General features: G+C 43.3%; 1 protein-coding gene across 4 annotated transcripts in view; it reads left to right on the forward strand.

Moving 5' to 3' along the window:
* Window positions 1-5,726, forward strand: part of PDE4A (phosphodiesterase 4A) — a 253,795-nt gene extending 248,069 nt beyond the window's left edge. For all 4 annotated transcript variants that reach the window (XM_044278800.1, XM_044278797.1, XM_044278798.1 and 1 more), the window contains 2 exons: window positions 345-527; window positions 4,022-5,726. In XM_044278800.1, coding sequence (XP_044134735.1) covers window positions 345-527; window positions 4,022-4,414 — 576 coding nt within the window. In that variant the 3' untranslated portion in view covers window positions 4,415-5,726. The remainder of the gene's footprint in view (window positions 1-344; window positions 528-4,021) is intronic.
* Window positions 5,727-20,443: the final 14,717 nt, after the last annotated feature.

Here is a 20,443-nt window from a genome sequence, read left to right on the forward strand (position 1 = left end):
CAAGGCGTACATCCACCATCAGGGTTGCCACCATCCAGGGGCAAGGTTTAGTCAAGTTAGAGAAAGCTATCTTCCCTTACCTCCTCCCCTGCCCATTAACATTGATTATTTATTTATGATTTTGTTTGGTTGTTTTTTACTTGGAGACCCTGTTTTTTTCTGTATTAGGCTTTCATTTTATTCTTAAGATTACGTTTTATGGCGCTTTCGGTGATGAGTCTTTTTGAGGCAGCGTCATAGTTGACGTCTAGTTATTGGTAATTCTAAGTGATTAGTCGTGAACTCACACATACCTCCTGCCATTAGTTGGAGCTGTAAACAGATCTGCCCTTCCCTTGCAACAGGTCCTTCGCAACATGGTGCATTGTGCTGATCTCAGCAACCCGACCAAACCACTCGAGCTGTATCGTCAGTGGACAGATCGCATCTTGGAGGAGTTCTTCAGACAAGGGGACAAAGAGCGAGAGAGGGGGATGGAGATCAGCCCCATGTGTGACAAGCACACGGCCTCTGTGGAGAAATCACAGGTGAGGACAGATGGATGGATAGAGATTGGGCAGGACGGGGAGATAAATAGATGTAACATGGGTATATGTATAGATGGGAAGATAAAACATAGGTAGATATGACTTGGGCATATATGACATGTGTGGATATATAAATGAGTAGATACAGCCCTGATCAAAAGTTTAAGACCACTTGAAAAATGGCAAAAAATCATATTTTACATTGTTGGATCTTAACAAGGTTCTAAGTAGAGCTTCAACATGCAACAAGAAGAAATGAGAGTGAGACAAAACATTTTTAAGCATTCAATTAATTGAAAATAACGATTAAACTGAAACAGGCTGTTTTTCAGCTGATCCAAATTTTAGGACCACATGCCTTTAAAAGGCCAAATCTGTGCAAAGATGTGGATTCGTTGTCATTTTTTTGTCAGGTTGTCACACGTTGTGATGGCAAAGGCAAAAACACTCTCCCTTTTTGAACGTGATCGGGTTGTTGAACTGCATAAGCAGGGTCTCTCACAGCGCGCCATCGCTGCTGAGGTGGGACGCAGTGAGACAGTCATTTGGAATTTTTAAATGATCCTGAGGGTTATGGAACAAAAAAGTCAAGTGGAAGACCCCAAAAAATGTCATCAGCACTGAGCCGGAGGATCCAATTGGCTGTCCGTCAAGACACTGGACGATCCTCGACCCAAATTAAGGCCCTTACTGGTGCTGACTGCAGCCCCATAACCATCAGACGGCATCTGAGACTGAAGGGCTTCAAAAACAAAAAACGTCTTAAAAGACCTCATCTACTTGAACGCCACAGAACTGCTCGTTTGGACTTTGCAAGAGAGCACCAAACATGGGACATTCAAAGGTGGAAGAAAGTTTTATTCTCTGATGAGAAAAAATGTAACCTTGATGGTCCTGATGGTTTCCAACGTTACTGGCATGACAAGCAGGTCCCACCTGAGATGTTTTCTACGCGCCACAGTGGAGAGGGCGCCATAATGGTCTGGGGTGCTTTTTCCTTCAGTGGAACAATGAGGCTTCAGGAAGTGCAGGGGCGTCAAACGGCCGCTGGCTATGTACAGATGTTGCAGAGAGCATTCCTCATGACTGAGGGCCCTCGTCTGTGTGTTAACGACTGGGTTTTTCAACAGGACAAGGCTACAGTACACAATGCCAGCACGACAAGGGACTTCTTCCAGGAGAAAAACATCACTCTTTTGGCCCATCCTGCGTGTTCCCCTGATCTAAATCCAATTGAGAACATTTGGGGATGGATGGCAAGGGAAGTTTACAAAAATGGACAACCGTTCCAGACAGTAGATGGCCTTCGTGCGGCCGTCTTCACCACTTGGAGAAATGTTCTCACTCACCTCATGGAAACGCTTGCATCAAGCATGCGGAAACAAATGTTTTAAATGATAAACAATAACGACGGGGCTACTCATTACTGAGTTCATGTTTGGTAGTTGGAGTTCTGTTTTGGGGGGGTTTATTTTTATTTTTTTGGAGGTGTGGTCCTAAACTTTTGATCAGCTGAAAACCAGCCTGTTTCAGTTTATTTGTTGTTTTCATTAAATTGAATGCTCAAAAAATGTTTTGTCTCACTTCCATTTCTTCTTGTTGCATGTTGAAGCTCTACTTGGAACCTTGTTAAGATCCAGCCATGCTAAATATAATTTTTTGGTCTTAAACTTTTGATCAGAACTGTATATAGATGGGGCAAATATGGAGTCACTGGATAGATATTAATGTATATAGGAGATTGATCTATTTTGTAGCTATGGGTAAAGCCCTGGTCACACATATGGCATCATTCTGACATGTAGGTAGGTTTGTAGTGACAAGTGCATCACTTACATAGGGGTAAAAAAAAAAAATCCAGAAAAGCTGGGTGCAGCTTCTGCAGCCATATTGTCATCACCTACTTTATACGCTTACCAAATTAGATCCATTCTCCTACATTTTAACTTTCCACTGGTCAAGATTTTAGTAGGAGAACCTGCGGCTTACAAATCTCGTCAGCACGTAGAAGCCTACAGCTAAAGTTCTAACTCCACTACATCTGGGAAGCCATGGGTTACCTTCTGAATAATACTTCCATGAGCTTCCAGTGATCATATGAGGCCATGCCACAACGAATGCCAGCAGAACATTCATGGCGTGTTTTGGCCTCAGATGTAACAGTCTTGATGGGCATCATGGTGTCATCTGTCGTCATGTTTCTGGACTGCTGTCCAAGTACGTGTGCTGAGTCACAGTAGGAGCTCCGGTCATCAGTATCCATCGCCAAGTCACTGCTGGAGCTCAAGGCAGGGAACACTTGGCATACAGCACATGGCCTTAGTGTGGGCCTTCTGTGATCACGCAAAGCTGAGGCATCGGCCACGAGAAGCTTCCACAGAAGCTTCACTGTCTGCAGATGTTGAACGAGGAGGCAGACATTGAGATAGAGAAGATCTTGTCTACCCTCACGTAACCTTAGGTTTTGTCTTGTGACCTAACTTTTAGTTCGTTTTATTTGTTATTAACAGTTAGGGCAATTCTCCATTCTTTGATCTGGAACATCATAGATGGGCAGATTCCTCATTCATACCAGTGCTTGGTGAGACTTCTGCCTATAGTTGGACACCTATGATTTCATAGATGTGACCACTGCTCAGAAATTATGCTACAGGTCTCCTCATGTGATACTGAACTTTATTGCATCCTTACTGTTCATATAGGTTATGGATGACCACAGTTCTCTTTCCAAATATACCAATTGGCAAAAGGACATGTTGTTTTAATTGAGGAATGAGTTAAGCAGATGGCAGAAATATCTGATTATGCTTATCTCCTGTCAGGAGAAATTATACAACTTGACCCACCCAAATTTCATATCAGGGGTAGCCAAGGTGTCCATTATATGCACTACAATGTCTGTGGGTGTCGTCATAATTCACTGGATCCATCAACCAATTCATGACTGAGGCAGTTCCACCCATTCAGCAGCAGGGATAGTAGGCGTAACACAAGCCAATATTCCCATATGAACTAAAAGTCGCAATGTCCATAATAAAGCATAATGCCCATCTAGTCCATCCTTCTCACTTCACTGTTGCTTGCCAGGAAGTTAGAAACCTACAAACCTCTTCTTGTTTAAAGTGATGGTACCGGAGGTAGAATTGTTAATGTTTACGTTAAAGTTTGGGCCCCCTATAGACAGACAAGATTGCCACCTGAGGCGAGTTGATCATCTGTGTTTTGTGGAATTATCAAGGTTGGTAAAACAATGGATTGTCCATGACTACCTCAAGTTGGCCACTACTTAATACCAATACTATTGGTCAACAGTACATCAGTCAAAACACTCCATATTTCTCAGTGAGAGGGAGTGTTTATATTGTATTTTATCTATTGGTGTAGAGCCCAGAGACCATTGGAGCTCTCAGCCAAATGGGGGAGAATCTTTATATATATATATGGCTATCTCAGTGCAATAATTGAAAATGTAATGGATCCCATTCTATTTTTAGGTTGGCTTCATTGATTATATTGTCCACCCGCTGTGGGAGACATGGGCAGATCTCGTACACCCGGACGCTCAGGATATCCTGGACACCTTGGAGGACAACAGGGATTGGTACCAGGGCATGATCCCCCAGAGTCCATCTCCACCACCAGACGACCCGGATAAAGATGAAGAATCCTGCATCGACAAGTTCCAGTTTGAGCTGACGTTGGAGGAGGAAGAGGCGGAGGAATCTGACAAGGACAGGAATAGTGGCATTGAGGAAGAAGAGGGTCCTCTCCAAACCCCTGACATCTCGGAGAAGCATCCAGACATTGAGGAGGACATGTCAACGCAAGAAGGAGCAGTAGAACAGACTGATGACTCCTCAGACAATACATCCCAGGTGGAGTCCTGAACCTTACTGACACTTAAAACTCTTAAATACGTAACCTAATAACACAAAGAACTATTTTACATGGAGATCAAAATGTGTTTTATTTCCTGTTTCATATTTATTTAATTTTTTAATTTTTAATTTTCCTTTTTTTGTCGTATTTTTTTCGTATTCTCAAGGGGAACAAACACAATTACTGTAGATTCAGATACTTTGCACAGAATAGGAGTTTGTTGCCATAAGAAAGTTACAACACACTCTACAAACAAAAAAACTGTAACATTTTATTTTTAATACTTTTTTTTTTTTTTTCTTCCCAAAATTTTTCTTTTTTTTTTCCCTTTTCAAACGGATGCAACAAGGAAAAAACTAATTTTAGTTTATATACATTTGTGCATGCATTGATAAGCCATTTTTTTCAGGAAAAAAAAACAAAAGAACAAAAACCCATCGAGAAGTAAACTGAAAAACGCGTAAATTTTTTCCTTTAATTTGATACAGTGAAAAGTTGTCGTGTTTTTTTATTGTCTTTTTTTTTCTCCCCCTTTGTAAGACTACAAAAGGAAATCCTACTCACTCGGCCAAGCTGGGGGTCACTCCTGTGGATTATACTGTATTTTTTTACATTTATTTTTATTTTTGCAGGGGTGAAGTAGGAAATCACAAGGACTGTGGAAGGGGTGTGCCTTTTATGTATATGTATTTTTGTGTCTTTAGTTGTGTGGCAAAATGGCGCTCGAATGGCAAAGGCTTCTGGGTAATCGGTAAACAGCAGCAGTGCTAAAAGGTTCCCCCTGGGCCTTGTAACCTATAAAAACGCATGCATGGTGTTCAGACTTCCCCGATGGAGGGGTACAAGGTCGACTAGGTTGGAAGGGGAAGATCTGTCACCCTCTGTTTCGTAGCCAAATGGTAAATGAATGTTGAATCCTTTAGCCTCCAACAGACACTTTTTTTTTTTTGGTATAAAAAAGAAAAAAAATACGTAAAAAAAAGTAATATTTTATTTAAATCTATCCTTCTCTTTAACTCTCGTAACATAGATATATCTATATATATATATATAATATATATTTTCTAAATGCTTATAATTTATCGATCGCCTTCTCTCATGAGATTCACGATGACGCCATAGATTTATAGGAGGTTGCAGCGAGAGCAGAAAATTTTAAAAATGAAAAAAAGAAAATGGTCTAATAGATGGGGAACAGAATGATTGTCAATGCCTCTTGCAGCTTGGTCGAAAGTCTTCCTCAACTGTACTCTTCATTAATTTGCACGTACTGGCAATACATTCACAACAAAGCGGTTTTTAGGAGACGGCAAGCTGCAAAAGTGACTGTGGGGTTGGGGTTTAGGGGCTTTGGGGCGGGTGATATGATATGTTTCCACCAGCAGTTTATTGCTTTCTTTTACATTTTTTTTAAATTATTTTTTTTGTTAGTTGTGTCTTCCCGTTTTTGTATTTATTTTACGTTGCCAAAAGCTTTTTTGCGGATCTGTAAGCTGCGTCTTTGAAAGATGAGTACGTTTCAAGCATCATTTCTTTACGACCGATTTTGCAGAATCGTGAGATGTTCCTCTGCTAAGGCTACTTTCACACTTGCGTTGTTCTTTTCTAGTATTGACATCCTGAAAAGAGGATCTAAATATCGGGGGGGGGGGGAATGTTTCTGTTTAGTGGAAAGAGATCTGTTCGGGATGCAACAGGATGTCTTCCGTTCCAGCAGCATTCCGTTTTGTGACCAGACCAAAAAAAGCGCTGCAATCTGCGGTTTTGTGTCTGGTCATAAAAACTGAAAACAATGTAAGTCAATGGTGACTGATCCGGTTTTTATGGAGCCTAACAAAAAAAAACTGATCCGTCAGCCATTGACTTTCAATGTATTTGGTGACAGATCCATTTTGATTTCTCACAACCGCATCCCAACGGAACGGATGCATTCTGATGTGCAAAATCAAAACGGATCTGTTTAATTCCGGTATTGAGATCCTCTGCCGGAAGTGTGAAAGTAGCCTGAGCCGGCAGAGGGTCAATAGACTCCTAACCGTGCTTTCTGTTGGCTCTCAGGTTGTGGGATCTCACAATTCTTACAATTCTGCCATGGTAACTTGCCTATTGGGAGATGCAGAGTAGGCCGTCAGATTAGGTCATTGGTTTTTAACCATTACCGTAAGAAAAAATAGTTGTGGCAAATCTGGACAACAGGTCCATCACATCTTCCCGAGAAGTCATATGATCGGTAATAACTTCGACCACTCATTATCATCTGTATGATGTGTTTCGGTCCAGATTATTGCAAAGCCTGTTGGCAGTGGCCTTATTTCTTGAACTCTATAACGGTCATCAAATGAATCTAAAGCTGGAAATACTCGATGCCTACCAGGATCCACTGGGCGGTCATCCTGTGTTACTGGCACTGCCTACTCATAACCTCATTTGCCTCATCTCCTGGTGGTTGTGGTGAATAGATATTCACCTTAATAATGGCTAGACCAAGATGGTCACCTTGAATGCATATTTGGCTATCTCCCCAGCCTATTTTGAGAAGCAGCTTACAGACAGCAATATATATTTATCGTTAAATCTGCCTTAAGCCAAAATGTATTTGCCATAATCTCACAAATCACTTCTTCTGTGTTTTATTTCATGTAAGGGCTGTCCAGGGCAAGAGAATGAGGTGGAGAATGAAAAACAAAAAGTTTTTTTAATTCCTTTTTGGCGTGTGTTTTTTTTTTTTTTAGTTTGTTTTTTACATTTTATTTTCCATGTGGCTTGACATAAACTTGCATCCTTCCAAAGATTATAATTGAGGCTATGAAGGACCTTCTGTGTGCCAAGAGTGTTGGGTAACGCGGTTGTATAAATGATCACTTTTTGAATGTTGTTACTGTAGAGGGGCGTCACCAGCGGTAGATAATCATGTGAATGATATGGACTTCCACCCTGGAGGTATGACTTCTAGATCACCTGGAACCTTTCTTTCGATTGTAAGATTCCTCACATCATGGCCTATAAAAGGAGCCAAGCAATTCAGATGGCTTGTCTCTTGACCGAGCCCGGCAGTCATGAGGCAGATGGTCACACAGTATAGAGTCGTCATGGTTTACACCTTTAATGGATGACTTACAAACTAAGAAACGGCATGTAACCTTATTACAGTGCCATAATGTGTTTCCAGTACAATAATTGTAAACTTATTAAAGTGGACTTATCTCCACTGACCTATTGAAGCTTGACCAATGGAGGGCAAAAGCCTCCAAAGTGTTAATCACAGGGCTGGAAAATGTGACACCATATATGATCCTCCCCACTGTGAGCCGTCTCAGCCATTCAGCAGAGCTAAGAGGGGTCACATGACACACTTTGGTCCCTCCCTAATTCCTAGCAAGATGGAAATCGGGCTCATTGAGCGGCATTCAAGGAGGAAAGTAGGCAGTTATGTATTTGATCTAATTGTGCCCCCCTAGTTGGTAGAGAATTGTACAGATGCCCGATGTAAACTTTTGACCGGGAATTGCATCGCGTTAGCTTTTCTGGTTTGCAATAATTGCCATCATTTTAAATCTTATCCCAAGGTGTAAAGAAGTAGACCATCCAGGTGGAGTCTCCATGATTCACTTTCCAAGTAGCAGATGTTCTATCACAATTTAGTCATTAGTGAAAGACCCATCATAATAAGAAAAAAAAGCTCTTAGGCGTAACAACATTGTTGGGTACTACTTTACTAGGATACATTATGTCTTCTTTCATACATTGTCTAGCGCTTACTAATTCAGATGAAGGGTTTGGCATTTCAGCGTCATGCTTTTTTCAAGTGGTGAACTCGGTTTAAAGGGATTCTTTCACCTAAAATCACCATTATAGAACACTAACATCAGGATCTCCATTACATTTCCCATATTGGGGTACTTTCACACTAGCGTTATTCTTTTCCGGCATTGAGTTACGTCCTATACCGGAAAAGAACTGATCAGTTTTATCCCCATGCATTCAGAATTTTTTCTCATTGACATTAATGCTGGATCCGGAGTGTTCCGGCAAAACGCATCCGGCATTGCGGTCTCCGCATCTTCAGACCGCAAAACATGTGAAAAAAATAAATGCCGGATCTGTTTTTTCCGGATGACACCGGAGAAACGGATCCGGCATTTCAATGCATTTGTCAGATGGATCAGGATCCTGATCCGACTGACAAATGCCATCAGTTTGCATACATTTTGACGGATCCGGCAGGCAGTTCCGGCGATGGAACTGCCTGCCGGATTCCTCTGCCGCAAGTGTGAAAGTACCGTTAGAATGCTACATTACATATTGCTGTCCATCGCCGATTTTCTCAGAAAAACACTTTTATTCAATAGGTTAATTAGCTTCTGAAGGTGCCCAGGGACGGCGTTCATGCGGCCGTTGTCCAGGCCCCTCGTCGCTTTTCATACGAAACCCCTCGCCTTTCACCACTCTGGCCCGCCATAGGTTCTTCTGATTACGTCCTCCTCTTAGTGAGAAATCCAGCGCCAGAGCCGTTCAACTGATTTGCCGCGTCGGGGCACAAGGCCGGCTAGATCGGGATGTATGGGCCGGCCACATGCGCATTAATCGCTCATATGCCTCTGCCCATAATGGTGAATGAAGTGCGCAGGCGCTGTGAATGGCCCTGGCGCTGGATTTCTCACTAAGAGGAGGACATAATCAGAAGAACCTGGGGCTGGCCAGAGGGGTGAAAGGGTAGGGGTTTCGTATGAAAAGCCCAGAGGGGCCTGGGCAACGGCCGTATGAACGCCCGCCCCTGGCCACCTTCAGAAGCTAATTAACATATTGAATAAAAGTGTTTTTCTGAGAAAATCGGCGATGAACAGCAATATGGAAGGTAGCATCTAATATGGTGAATGTAATGTAGATCCTGATGTTAGTGTTCTATAATGGTGATTTTAGGTGAAAGACACCTGCAGTACCACTTCTCACCACTAATAGCAGCAAGGAATCTCCCAACAGTGCCCCTAGTGGTGAAAAAAATCTTTGAAGTGTGCTGCTACCTGGAAATGTCAGATCACTTATTTTACTTTATGACACATCTATGTGTGTGTTTTTGGTTTATTTTTCTTGAAAATAGGTGTTATTATAATCCCTTTTAAGTCAGGCGTGTGGAGGTACAGATAATGACAAGGGTCTTCTAGAAGACTACAGTGGTCTCTGAGGCATGTTGGCACTGCATTGTGCTGTGTTTCTCTGTAAGAAAGTTCCAAGGTTAGCACTTTAAACCCTCCTCATATAAGTTATATACTGCAGCCTTTTCTGTGACACTAACCTGTATTGAGGAATAGATCAGCCATTCACCGTCATGGAAGACATGTCCACCATTTCATGCACTCAAGTGTCTTCACCATCATTTTGCTTGTCTCTCATTGCGAGTGTGCACTAAATCATGTATGAGTGAGCACTACAACTTGCTGAATTTTGCACGCCTGTAAACTTTGTCTTACGTGTTTGGGTCGATCTAGTGTATTATCAAGTGTCCTACTGTGTTGCTTGTTGAGTTCTAGTTGACTCCAACCCAAGTTTCATCAACAAGTAACCAAGAATCTTAGCTTTTTGTGTATTGATGAGCGTGTAATGGAGTCTAACATTTCATGGATTGTTCTTCAGTAAAAAGCCAATTTGAGACAGATTCCAGCAATGACTGAAAGGGCTAAGTGATGATAGGATCCACAAGTGATAGGTCCATTCATCTACCTAATTGCTCAGATAATACTCCATGGTTAGATCTTGAATCCCCAATACTCAGTTTACTTAGTTTAGTTTACCTCAATCACATTTGTTTTTAGAGGTGGTAATACATGAACAGTTGTCATGGTCAGTGAAATATTTGTCTTTTTGGCACTATTGTCAGAAAGATGGGCCAGTCCGACCCTTACACATCCCTATCTAAAACTAGACGTAGTCACAATACTCTGAAAACATCAGAAAGTGCATGACTACCAGAAAGCTACACTATATACAAACTTTTTGGTGGCCATTTTTCACAACCATAGTAGACTCAATGACACGGTCGAGTTGTGGGTTGCCACAAAATCACTGGATACAACCAAGTAGTAGCATCGCCACAACGCCACTGTAGACACCTTAGCCTAAGCTTGCATGGGGTACGTTACCCTGATGGTTAACAGATATTAAGAAATTTGTCCCAATCATTACCAAGATGCATACGAAGGGAGTTCTAGGATAATTTTTCAAAAATATACACACCCCATTTTCAAAAGGGATATTAAACGGTACCCCTATCTGATCTCCATTTACTGTGAAGATGAGCGCAACCTATTGCTCCTTGTTAGTAGCTGTGGCAGACTCTAAAAAAAGAGTTGACTTCAATGAACCCCCCCCCCCCCCCCCAATGGGCATTGCTTTATATACATACGTGTGAACTTAAAGATTGTACACTTCTGCCATATTCGTGTCTCTGTTGTATTAACAAGCTGCTCTCATGATCATCTTTACATTCACCAGATGCCCCCTGCGTGATAGTTAATAAACAAGGTAGGCCCTATTTACTGCAGGCGCCAAGGGATGTTGAAAAGTTTTAAGGTGTCTATACATAGAGCAAGACCTGGCCTCTCAGCTTATGTCACCCTCTCTTCTAATGATGTGTTCTTGGTGTCGCTCAGTCTTAAATATAGAAAGATTATGTGCCTGCATCTTCTCCATTGTAGTATTATATGTTCACTGTGTGTTGCATAGCTCCGGTGTTCTGCATTCTGTTGTAATACAAAGCGTAGTTTTCATGTATGTAACAGTAGGCACTAATGAGGGTCAGATCTAGACTTTCTGCCAACTGAGTAATGGTTACGGAGTAGCAAAACTCCTCTTAGTTACTGTCTGCAGCATAACCAGCCCATTGTTTTGGGTTCTCTTGTCTGCTCCACTTCAGGTCATTGCATCGCACCCATTTACAGATTGGTGAGGTATAATGTTTTAGCAGTAGAATACAATGTAATGACATGTTACCCTATGACATATAATAGCCATTGATGTTGCCAGAATAAACAAAGAGGAAAAATTAATTTTATACTGGGAAAGGTGAGAGCCAGTGTTCACACTGTAGCGGTTAGCTGAAATGGGATGTATAACGTCCGTCTATATAGAGTGTTGTCCTCCGGACTTAGGTGAGCACAGGCACTTGTACGTAGTATATGCAAAGGAAGAAAAGCCAGCTCACCTCACATGTCCAATGTAGCTGTGCACGGGGCGGACCCAAGTCAGTCCGTGTGGTAGATTCAATTGAAAAAAGAGAGAGGCTCCGGCACCAAGCGTGGACGTAGAAAAAATTCCCAATCTTTATTCAGCAATTTTCATATATACAGCAAACAGTGGCACAGGCTCCCGCTTAATCCCAGGCAATCAACGCGTTTCGGACACTAGTGTCCTTAGTCATGACTAAGGACACTAGTGTCCGAAACGCGTTGATTGCCTGGGATTAAGCGGGAGCCTGTGCCACTGTTTGCTGTATATATGAAAATTGCTGAATAAAGATTGGGAATTTTTTCTACGTCCACGCTTGGTGCCGGAGCCTCTCTCTTTTTTCAATTGAATCTACCACACGGACTGACTTGGGTCCGCCCCGTGCACAGCTACATTGGACATGTGAGGTGAGCTGGCTTTTCTTCCTTTGCGAAAAATAAATTTGTCAGCGTCAAAATCTAGTTTAATTTTCGATGGGGCTTGTGTCGTGCCCATGGCGGTTCCATCACTTGATATTTAGACTTTTTAGCTGATTGACTGGCAATGCATCAAAACTCTTGCCCCACTATTAACGTGGCCGGTGTGCTTCTTAAACTCCTGGGCACCTGCCACAGATACACAAAGTGTAAATGTATTACCATGTCCAAAAACTTGCAGGGTTGATTATTATTTTTTTTAATGTTTTTGCCTTTCAGCATTTTTTGTGTGTCATTGATGTGTAATATTTGAAGCAATTAGGTGACGTCCACCATCAGTGGAGAGGACGTAACGTCTCCTCACCGTCCAGTCTAGCATATGAAAAGCATCGAAAGATGTGTGTTCGTTAGGACGAAATAAATAATATGATGAAACGCCATTTCTGTACACAGCACTGTAGCAATTGTTTTTTTTCTATTTTAGCCATCACTTATTAATTAACTCTTGCAGCCCCGGAGGGACTTTACGACACAGCATTCTTGAAGGTTGCTTCGGGGCTGTGTGGAGTTTCCCCCCCTACTCTGCTGGAAGGGAGGGGTGGAGCTTACATCTCCCGCATCCGGCAGTGGAGGGGTTAAGCCTCAATTGAATCCTTTAATGGTTCTTGTACAGTTTTTTTTTTTATTCCGTTTTAAGAGTGGTTGAATTAAAATAATGAACAAAAGCAAAATATAAAAAAAATAAATAAATAGGGAAATATAATGAATTTTTTTTGTACATATGTAATGTTAAGATTGTACATTTCTTCTATGGGTGGTCGCCTCACGTTTGAGAGGTGCTGATACTGTCGATGCTCCTGGTGAGACACATAGCTGCATTCTATGTATATTTATATGGTGTAATATAGACAAATCGAGAATTGTAGAGTCGTTATTTCTGAAATTGTTGTATCACATTGCACTGTCCTCTGTACCTTACCAAATCATGAATTACAGCTTCTGAACTGAATCATGACGTCACCTCGAGTCTCTGTCTATTCCCGTGAAGTTCTGTAGCTAAATGTAATAAAAGTTCTAATACAAGTGGTTCCAACCAGTGCTGTAACTACAGGGGTCACACCCAAGCAGGGGCCGACTGGGAATGTAAAGTGGCCCTGGAAAAAAACAAACTAAAACTTAAAGTGGCCTCATGTTGTCGGCGTGCCCAGATTGACAGAAGGTGGGGCCAACCCAAGTAGGCAGGCAATACCATAAAGGGACAGTGTGACCTGCTACACTTTGGTATTTGGTTCTGCAGAAAAAATAAATAAATACCACAGAGCAGCACAATATACCGCCCCAGCAGAACCATATACCACAGTGCAGCACAATATACTGCCCCAGCAGATCCATATACCACAGTGCAGCACAATATACTGCCCCAGCAGAACCATATACCACAGTGCAGCACAATATACTGCCCCAGCAGAACCATATACCACAGTGCAGCACAATATACTGCCCCAGCAGAACCATATACAACAGTGCAGCACAATATACTGCCCCAGCAGATCCATATACCACAGTGCAGCACAATATACTGCCCCAGCAGATCCATATACCACAGTGCAGCACAATATACCGCCCCAGCAGAACCATATACCACAGTGCAGCACAATATACTGCCCCAGCAGAACCATATACCACAGTGCAGCACAATATACTGCCCCAGCAGATGCAAATACCACAGTGCAGCACAATATACTGCCCCAGCAGATCCATATACCACAGTGCAGCACAATATACTGCCCCAGCAGAACCAGATACCACAGTGCAGCACAATATACTGCCCCAGCAGATCCATATACCACAGTGCAGCACAATATACTGCCCCAGCAGAACCATATACCACAGTGCAGCACAATATACTGCCCCAGCAGAACCAAATACCACAGAGCAGCACAATATACTGCCCCAGCAGATCCATATACCACAGTGCAGCACAATATACTGCCCCAGCAGATCCATATACCACAGTGCAGCACAATATACTGCCCCAGCAGAACCATATACCACAGTGCAGCACAATATACTGCCCCAGCAGATCCATATACCACAGTGCAGCACAATATACTGCCCCAGCAGAACCATATACCACAGTGCAGCACAATATACTGCCCCAGCAGCACCAAATACCACAGTGCAGCACAATATACTGCCCCAGCAGAACCAAATACCACAGTGCAGCACAATATACTGCCCCAGCAGCACCAAATACCACAGTGCAGCACAATATACTGCCCCAGCAGAACCAGATACCACAGTGCAGCACAATATACTGCCCCAGCAGAACCAGATACCACAGTGCAGCACAAAATACTGCCCCAGCAGAACCAAATACCACAGTGCAGCACAATATACTGCCCCAGCAGCACCAAATACCACAGTGCAGCACAATATACTGCCCCAGCAGAACCAGATACCACAGTGCAGCACAATATACTGCCCCAGCAGAACCAAATACCGTAGTGCAGCTCAATATTCCGCCCCATCAGAACCAAATACCGTAGTGCAGCACAATATACTGCCCCGGCAGATCCAAATACCACAGTGCAGCACAATATACTGCCCCAGCAGAACCATATACAACAGTGCAGCACAATATACTGCCCCAGCAGAACCAAATACCACAGTGCAGCACATAATACTGCCCCAGCAGAACCAAATACCACAGTGCAGCACAATATACTGCCCCAGCAGAGCCAAATACCACAGTGCAGCACAATATACTGCCCCAGCAGAACCAAATACCACAGTGCAGCACAATATACTGCCCCAGCAGAACCAAATACCACAGTGCAGCACAATATACTGCCCCAGCAGAACCAAATACCACAGTGCAGCACAATATACTGCTCCAGCAGAACCAAATACCACAGTGCAGCACAATATTCCGCCCCAGCAGAACCAAATACCACAGTGCAGCACAATATACTGCCCCAGCAGATCCATATACCACAGTGCAGCACAAGAAGAGCCAAATAGCAGAGCACAAAATACTGCCCCAGTAGAACCAAATACAATGGGCAGCACAATAAACCGCCCCAGTTGAACCACATATCACAGTGCAGCACAAAATACTGTTAGTAGACCACAATATCTCCCTAGAAGCTGCCCCTTTGTGGTGCCAACTGCCATGTCCTATCCTCCTCCTTCACTTGTCTCTAATTAAGATATGGAGGAAGGGAATGCGATGATGAGACTCGAGCAGCACCACAGAGCCAGCCCTACCTCCAGCATCCCGCCTGGTCTCTCGGTGCTACCAGACATACAGGAGAATCCTGCACCACATGCCTCTTATATCCAGTGATGTATCGGAGATGTTCTCCTTCCTCATCTTTTTAATTCGGACCAAACTGCCATGCTTACTCTGTCTCTTGTTATGTAGATGTTCATCTTCTCCATTAGGATCAGACAACACATAATGACATCTTTCAGCCATGTATGGCTGCAGACTACCACACAGACATCTGAGATTCCTCACTATCCCATCATTATTCCAACCCCGGAAAAAAGTCGCTCTGTAATAATTCCCCCTCTAGTGACACCAGTAACAATAACACCCTTGCCCCCAGCATTAACAATGTCCCTGTTGTGCTGCCAGTATTAATAATGCCCCCTACAGTGCCTCCTATAAACCCCCCAGTGATAATAATGCCCCCACAGTGTCCCCAATAATAATAATGCCTTCAGTAGTGCCTCTAGCAATAATAATGCTCCCACAGTATTCAGTATAATGCTCTAGTATTCATAATGCCCCGTATTATTTCTCCAGTAATAGTGCCTCCAGTATAAATAATGCCCTGTATTGTTCCTCTAGTCTAATAATGCCCCCAGTAATAATAATGCCCCTATTGCACCCTCAGTATTAATGCACCCAATAGTGCCTCAAGCAATAATAATGGCCCCTATTGTGCTCCAGTAATAAAGATGCCCCCAATAATAGTGTATCAAGCAATAATAATGTCCCCACATTGCCTCCAATATTAATAATACACGTATTGTACTCCAAGTAATAATAATGCTCTCTCCCACTCTCCCCAGTAATGTCCCTATAGTGCCCACAATTATTCCCCCCCCCCCATTCCACAGCCTCTTCTGGCCTACGGCCTGTGTCCAGGCGCAGAAGGAGGTTTGGAGCACAGCGTCAGAGGCATGTTGATGCTGGGAGTAGGAGGAGCCACAGGTCCTTTGGCACCCGGAGGGCAGAGTAGTGTCTGTTGTGACTTCTATCCTGCCGTCTGGTGTCAAAGGACTTGACAGCAGGCTGTAGAGGCGGCTGTCGGTGCAGTGATCAGGGCGGGCACATTGTGGTATGATGATAAGATTGGAGCCACAGCGGGAAGGACACCGCCGGCCCAGAGAATACTGTAGGCAATCGGCCCACCAAGAATTTCCCTGGGAGTGGTTATCTTCTCCCTGGCTGTGAGCGCAACCAATCAGAGTGCCAGGGAGAATGAGCTAAAGTTCTCGTGAGAACTGATTGGATGCGCTCACAGCCAGGGAGAAGATAACCACTCCCAGGGAAAATACAAGTCTCCGCCTAGTATAACCGAGTCGCCTTATTATAATATACCGTAAGGCACCAAAATATACGGGGCCAACAGCGGACAAACGGGGGGGTTCTGTGGGAAAAAAAAAGTTGCCATGGCATCAGTGGGGGCCGCCCTATAAGGTAGGATAATAATTAGACTACAGCTAGCCTGATGAAAGGTCCTCTTTAAGCACGTGCTGTTTATGTGAAGACATCTCCAATGGAAACAGTAGGAGGCTGTTAACGGACTTGTTATTAAATATTTATTTCTCCACTATATTCACTGCAGAAAATGAAATGTCAGATGAAAAGCAGACTCACAAAGTAAGCTCCCCATTAAATGTGGCCTGTCTGACCCAGGAAGAAGCGCAGCGGTCCTAAAAAGATTAATATAAACAGATCACCAGGTCCAGGTGGCATTCACCCCCGTACACTGAGGGAGTTAAGTGCAGATAGACCCTATACGGACTCTATACTGACAGAGAGTGTTCTACAGGATTGGCGCTTAGCAAATGTGGTGCCAATATTTTTTAAAAAAAGGGGTCACAAACAGAGCCAAGAAACTATAGGCCGGTAAGTTTAACATCTGTTGTGGGTAAACTGTTTGAAGGTTTTCTGAGAGATGCTATGTTAGAGCATCTTAACGGAAATAAGCAAATAACACCATATCAGCATGGCTTCATGAGGGATCGGTCATGTCAAACGAATCAAATCAGTTTCTATGAGGAGGTAAGTTCTAGACTTGACAGCGGCGAATCAATGGATGTCGTGTATGTGGACTTCTCCAAAGCATTTGACACTGTACGACATAAAAGGTTAGTATATAAAATGAGAATGCTCGGACTGGGAGAACACGTCTGTATGTGGGTAAGTAACTGGCTCAATGATAGAAAACAGAGGGTGGTTATTAATGGTACATACTCAGATTGGGTCACTGTCACTAGTGGGGTACCTCAGGGGTCTGTATTGGAGGGGTTATTGTTACTGGTGGGGTACAACATGGGCAGGTATTGGAGGGGTCACTAGTTGGGTGCCACAGGGTCTGTTTTGGAGGGAACACTGTCACTAGTGGGTGACCACAAGGCTTTGTATTAGAAGGGTGAGTATTGGAGGGGTCACAGCCACTAGTGGAATACCACAGGGTGAGCATTAGAAGGGTCAGTATTGGAGGGGTTAGTCACTAGGAGGGTGCCACAAGCGGGATCAGATTAACAATGGAGCAAGTGGTCCAGGCCCCACAGTGCACCATTGCCAGGGGGCCCCAGTCACCAGGTCAATTCACCTGGTTTTTGGGGACCACTGAAGTTAATTGTGCCTTCGTCCACAGGACACAGATACAATCAAGGAGCTGGCAGCATCAGCGAGACAACAAAAGAACAATTGGTTCCTTTACCCCATGATTCTCGTGCTTTCCTGTGACATAGGTGGTGCGATGACATAATCGCACCACCAGAAGACTCGCCAGAATATCCCAGGCCCGCTGCATCGTGGGATGGGGGGGACAATTGCGCATTGAGTGTATGTACTGTATTCGGGGGATACTGGTGGTGCGATTATGTCATCGCACCACCTATGTCACAGGAAAGCACGAGAATCATGGGGTAAAGGAACCAATTGTTCTTTTGTTGTCTCGCTGATGCTGCCAGCTCCTTGATTGTATCTGTGTCCTGTGGACGAAGGCACAATTAACTTCAGTGGTCCCCAAAAACCAGGTGAATTGACCTGGTGACTGGGGCCCCCTGGCAATGGTGCACTGTGGGGCCTGGACCACTTGCTCCATTGTTAATCTGATCCCGCTTGTGGCACCCTCCTAGTGACTAACCCCTCCAATACTGACCCTTCTAATGCCCAGGCACAGCAGAGTCAATTTCTTTTATATATATATATATACATACATACACACACACACACACACACACACAGAAACGGGGCAGAGCAGAAGCACTACAGATACAAAGAGGGGCACAGAAGAGGCACTATATATAAAGGGAGGCATTATTTTATACATGTATTTATATATACATCTTCAAAGAGTATTCATACCCACAAAGTTAAATATCTTTTATTGGGATTTTTTGTGCTAGACCAACACAAAGTAGCAAGTATGGTTAAAGTGAAAAGAAAATGATAGAAGGTTTTTAAAATTTTTAATAAATAAAAATCTGAAAAGTGTGGCGTGCATTTGTATTCAGCCCCCTGTATAAATTCCATTGTGACCAATTGCCTTCAGAAGTCACCTAATTAGCAAATAAAGTCCACAAGTGTGTAATGTATTCTCAGCTGTTCTGTGAAGGCCTTAGAGGTTTGTTAGAGAACATTAGTGATTAAACAGCATCATGAAAACCAAGGAACACACCAGACAGGTCAGGGATAAAGTTGAGGAGAAGTGTAAAGCAGGGTTAGGTTATAAAAAAATATCCCAAGCTCTGAACATCTCACAGAACACTGTCCAATCCATCATCCAAAAATGAAAGGAGTATGGCGCAACTGCAAACCTACCTGGCCATGACATGGCCGTCCACCTAAATTGACAGCCCAGGCAAGGAGAGCACTAATTAGATAAGGTAGGTCACTGTGGAGGATCTGCAGAGATACATAGCTCAGGTAGGTGAATCTGTTCACAGGACAACTATTAGGCTACTTTCACACTAGTGTTTTTGCTGGATCCGTAAATGTATTCCGTTCTGTTTGTTTGCGTTCCCAGACCGGAGAGCAGACCACAGCATGCTGCGATTTTCTTTCCATCGGATCGGTCCTCCATTGACTTTCAATGGTGTTTATGACAGATCCGTCTTGACAATGTTACAGATAATACAACAGGATCCGTTCATAACGGATGCAGATGGTTGTATTATCAGTAATAATGCCAAGACGGATCTGTCATAAACACCATTGAAAGTCAATGGTGGACCGATCCGTTTTCTATTGTGTTCTATTGACTTGCATTGTGGGTCATGACGGAACAGTTTTGCTCCGCATCCCATGACTGAACGCAAACGGAATGGAATGCATTTTGAAGCATTCCGTTCTGTTCAGTTACGTTTTCGCCAGACGAAGCATTATGGCGAAACCCGGGTCGGGCACTCTGGACTTTCTTTAACTTGCTTCTATACTTGTATTTTTGTGAGTATATTAAATATTTTCTATTCGACACTTTGGTACGTATTTCACTATTTGTGTGACCGCCTTTCTTTGAGACCTTGAAGAGTGGGGAGTCTGGTGTTATCCTGTGACAAGTGGTTTTCCATCCTCTGGATCGTGGACATCTGCAGGATTTTGTCTGTGGGGTGAAGTCCTCCGTCCGTGCGGTTCCTTGTTGGAATCTCTCCTTTGGAGGTGGAAGCTAAGGGAGATTGTACATCTGCAAGCTACAGTACTGACCTGCATTCGTCCAACCGACCACTCCTGATCTACCTTCACTGTAATTTGTGAAGTTCTCTGGTGGATGACATCGTTGAGTCTGCTGTCTACGCGCAATATCAGTGGAGTCTTGTGAGTATAATCTGTTCACAGGGGAACACCTCCTTTGAGAAGTTACTACACCATAGTGCGGTTTCTATTTTATTTCAGGTTTCCACACCATAGTCGTGATTGATGTTCATATATGGACCTTTTTGACTGAAGATTTTCATAGACAACAGAATATCAATTGACTTTAATACAATAAATACTCTCTCCTGCAGCGCAATCCCTTCTTTACTGTTATATTGTGCGGACCATTTTCACTCACTTTGTCCTGGGATTTGCAGCGCTAGAGGGAATAATATCTTAACAGGGATTGTATCTTATTTTCAATCAAATAAATATGTTTGTGGATTTAACGTGAC

Source organism: Bufo gargarizans, chromosome 2 (assembly GCF_014858855.1).
Source record: "Bufo gargarizans isolate SCDJY-AF-19 chromosome 2, ASM1485885v1, whole genome shotgun sequence".
In the NCBI taxonomy this organism is placed as follows: Eukaryota; Metazoa; Chordata; class Amphibia; order Anura; family Bufonidae; genus Bufo; species Bufo gargarizans.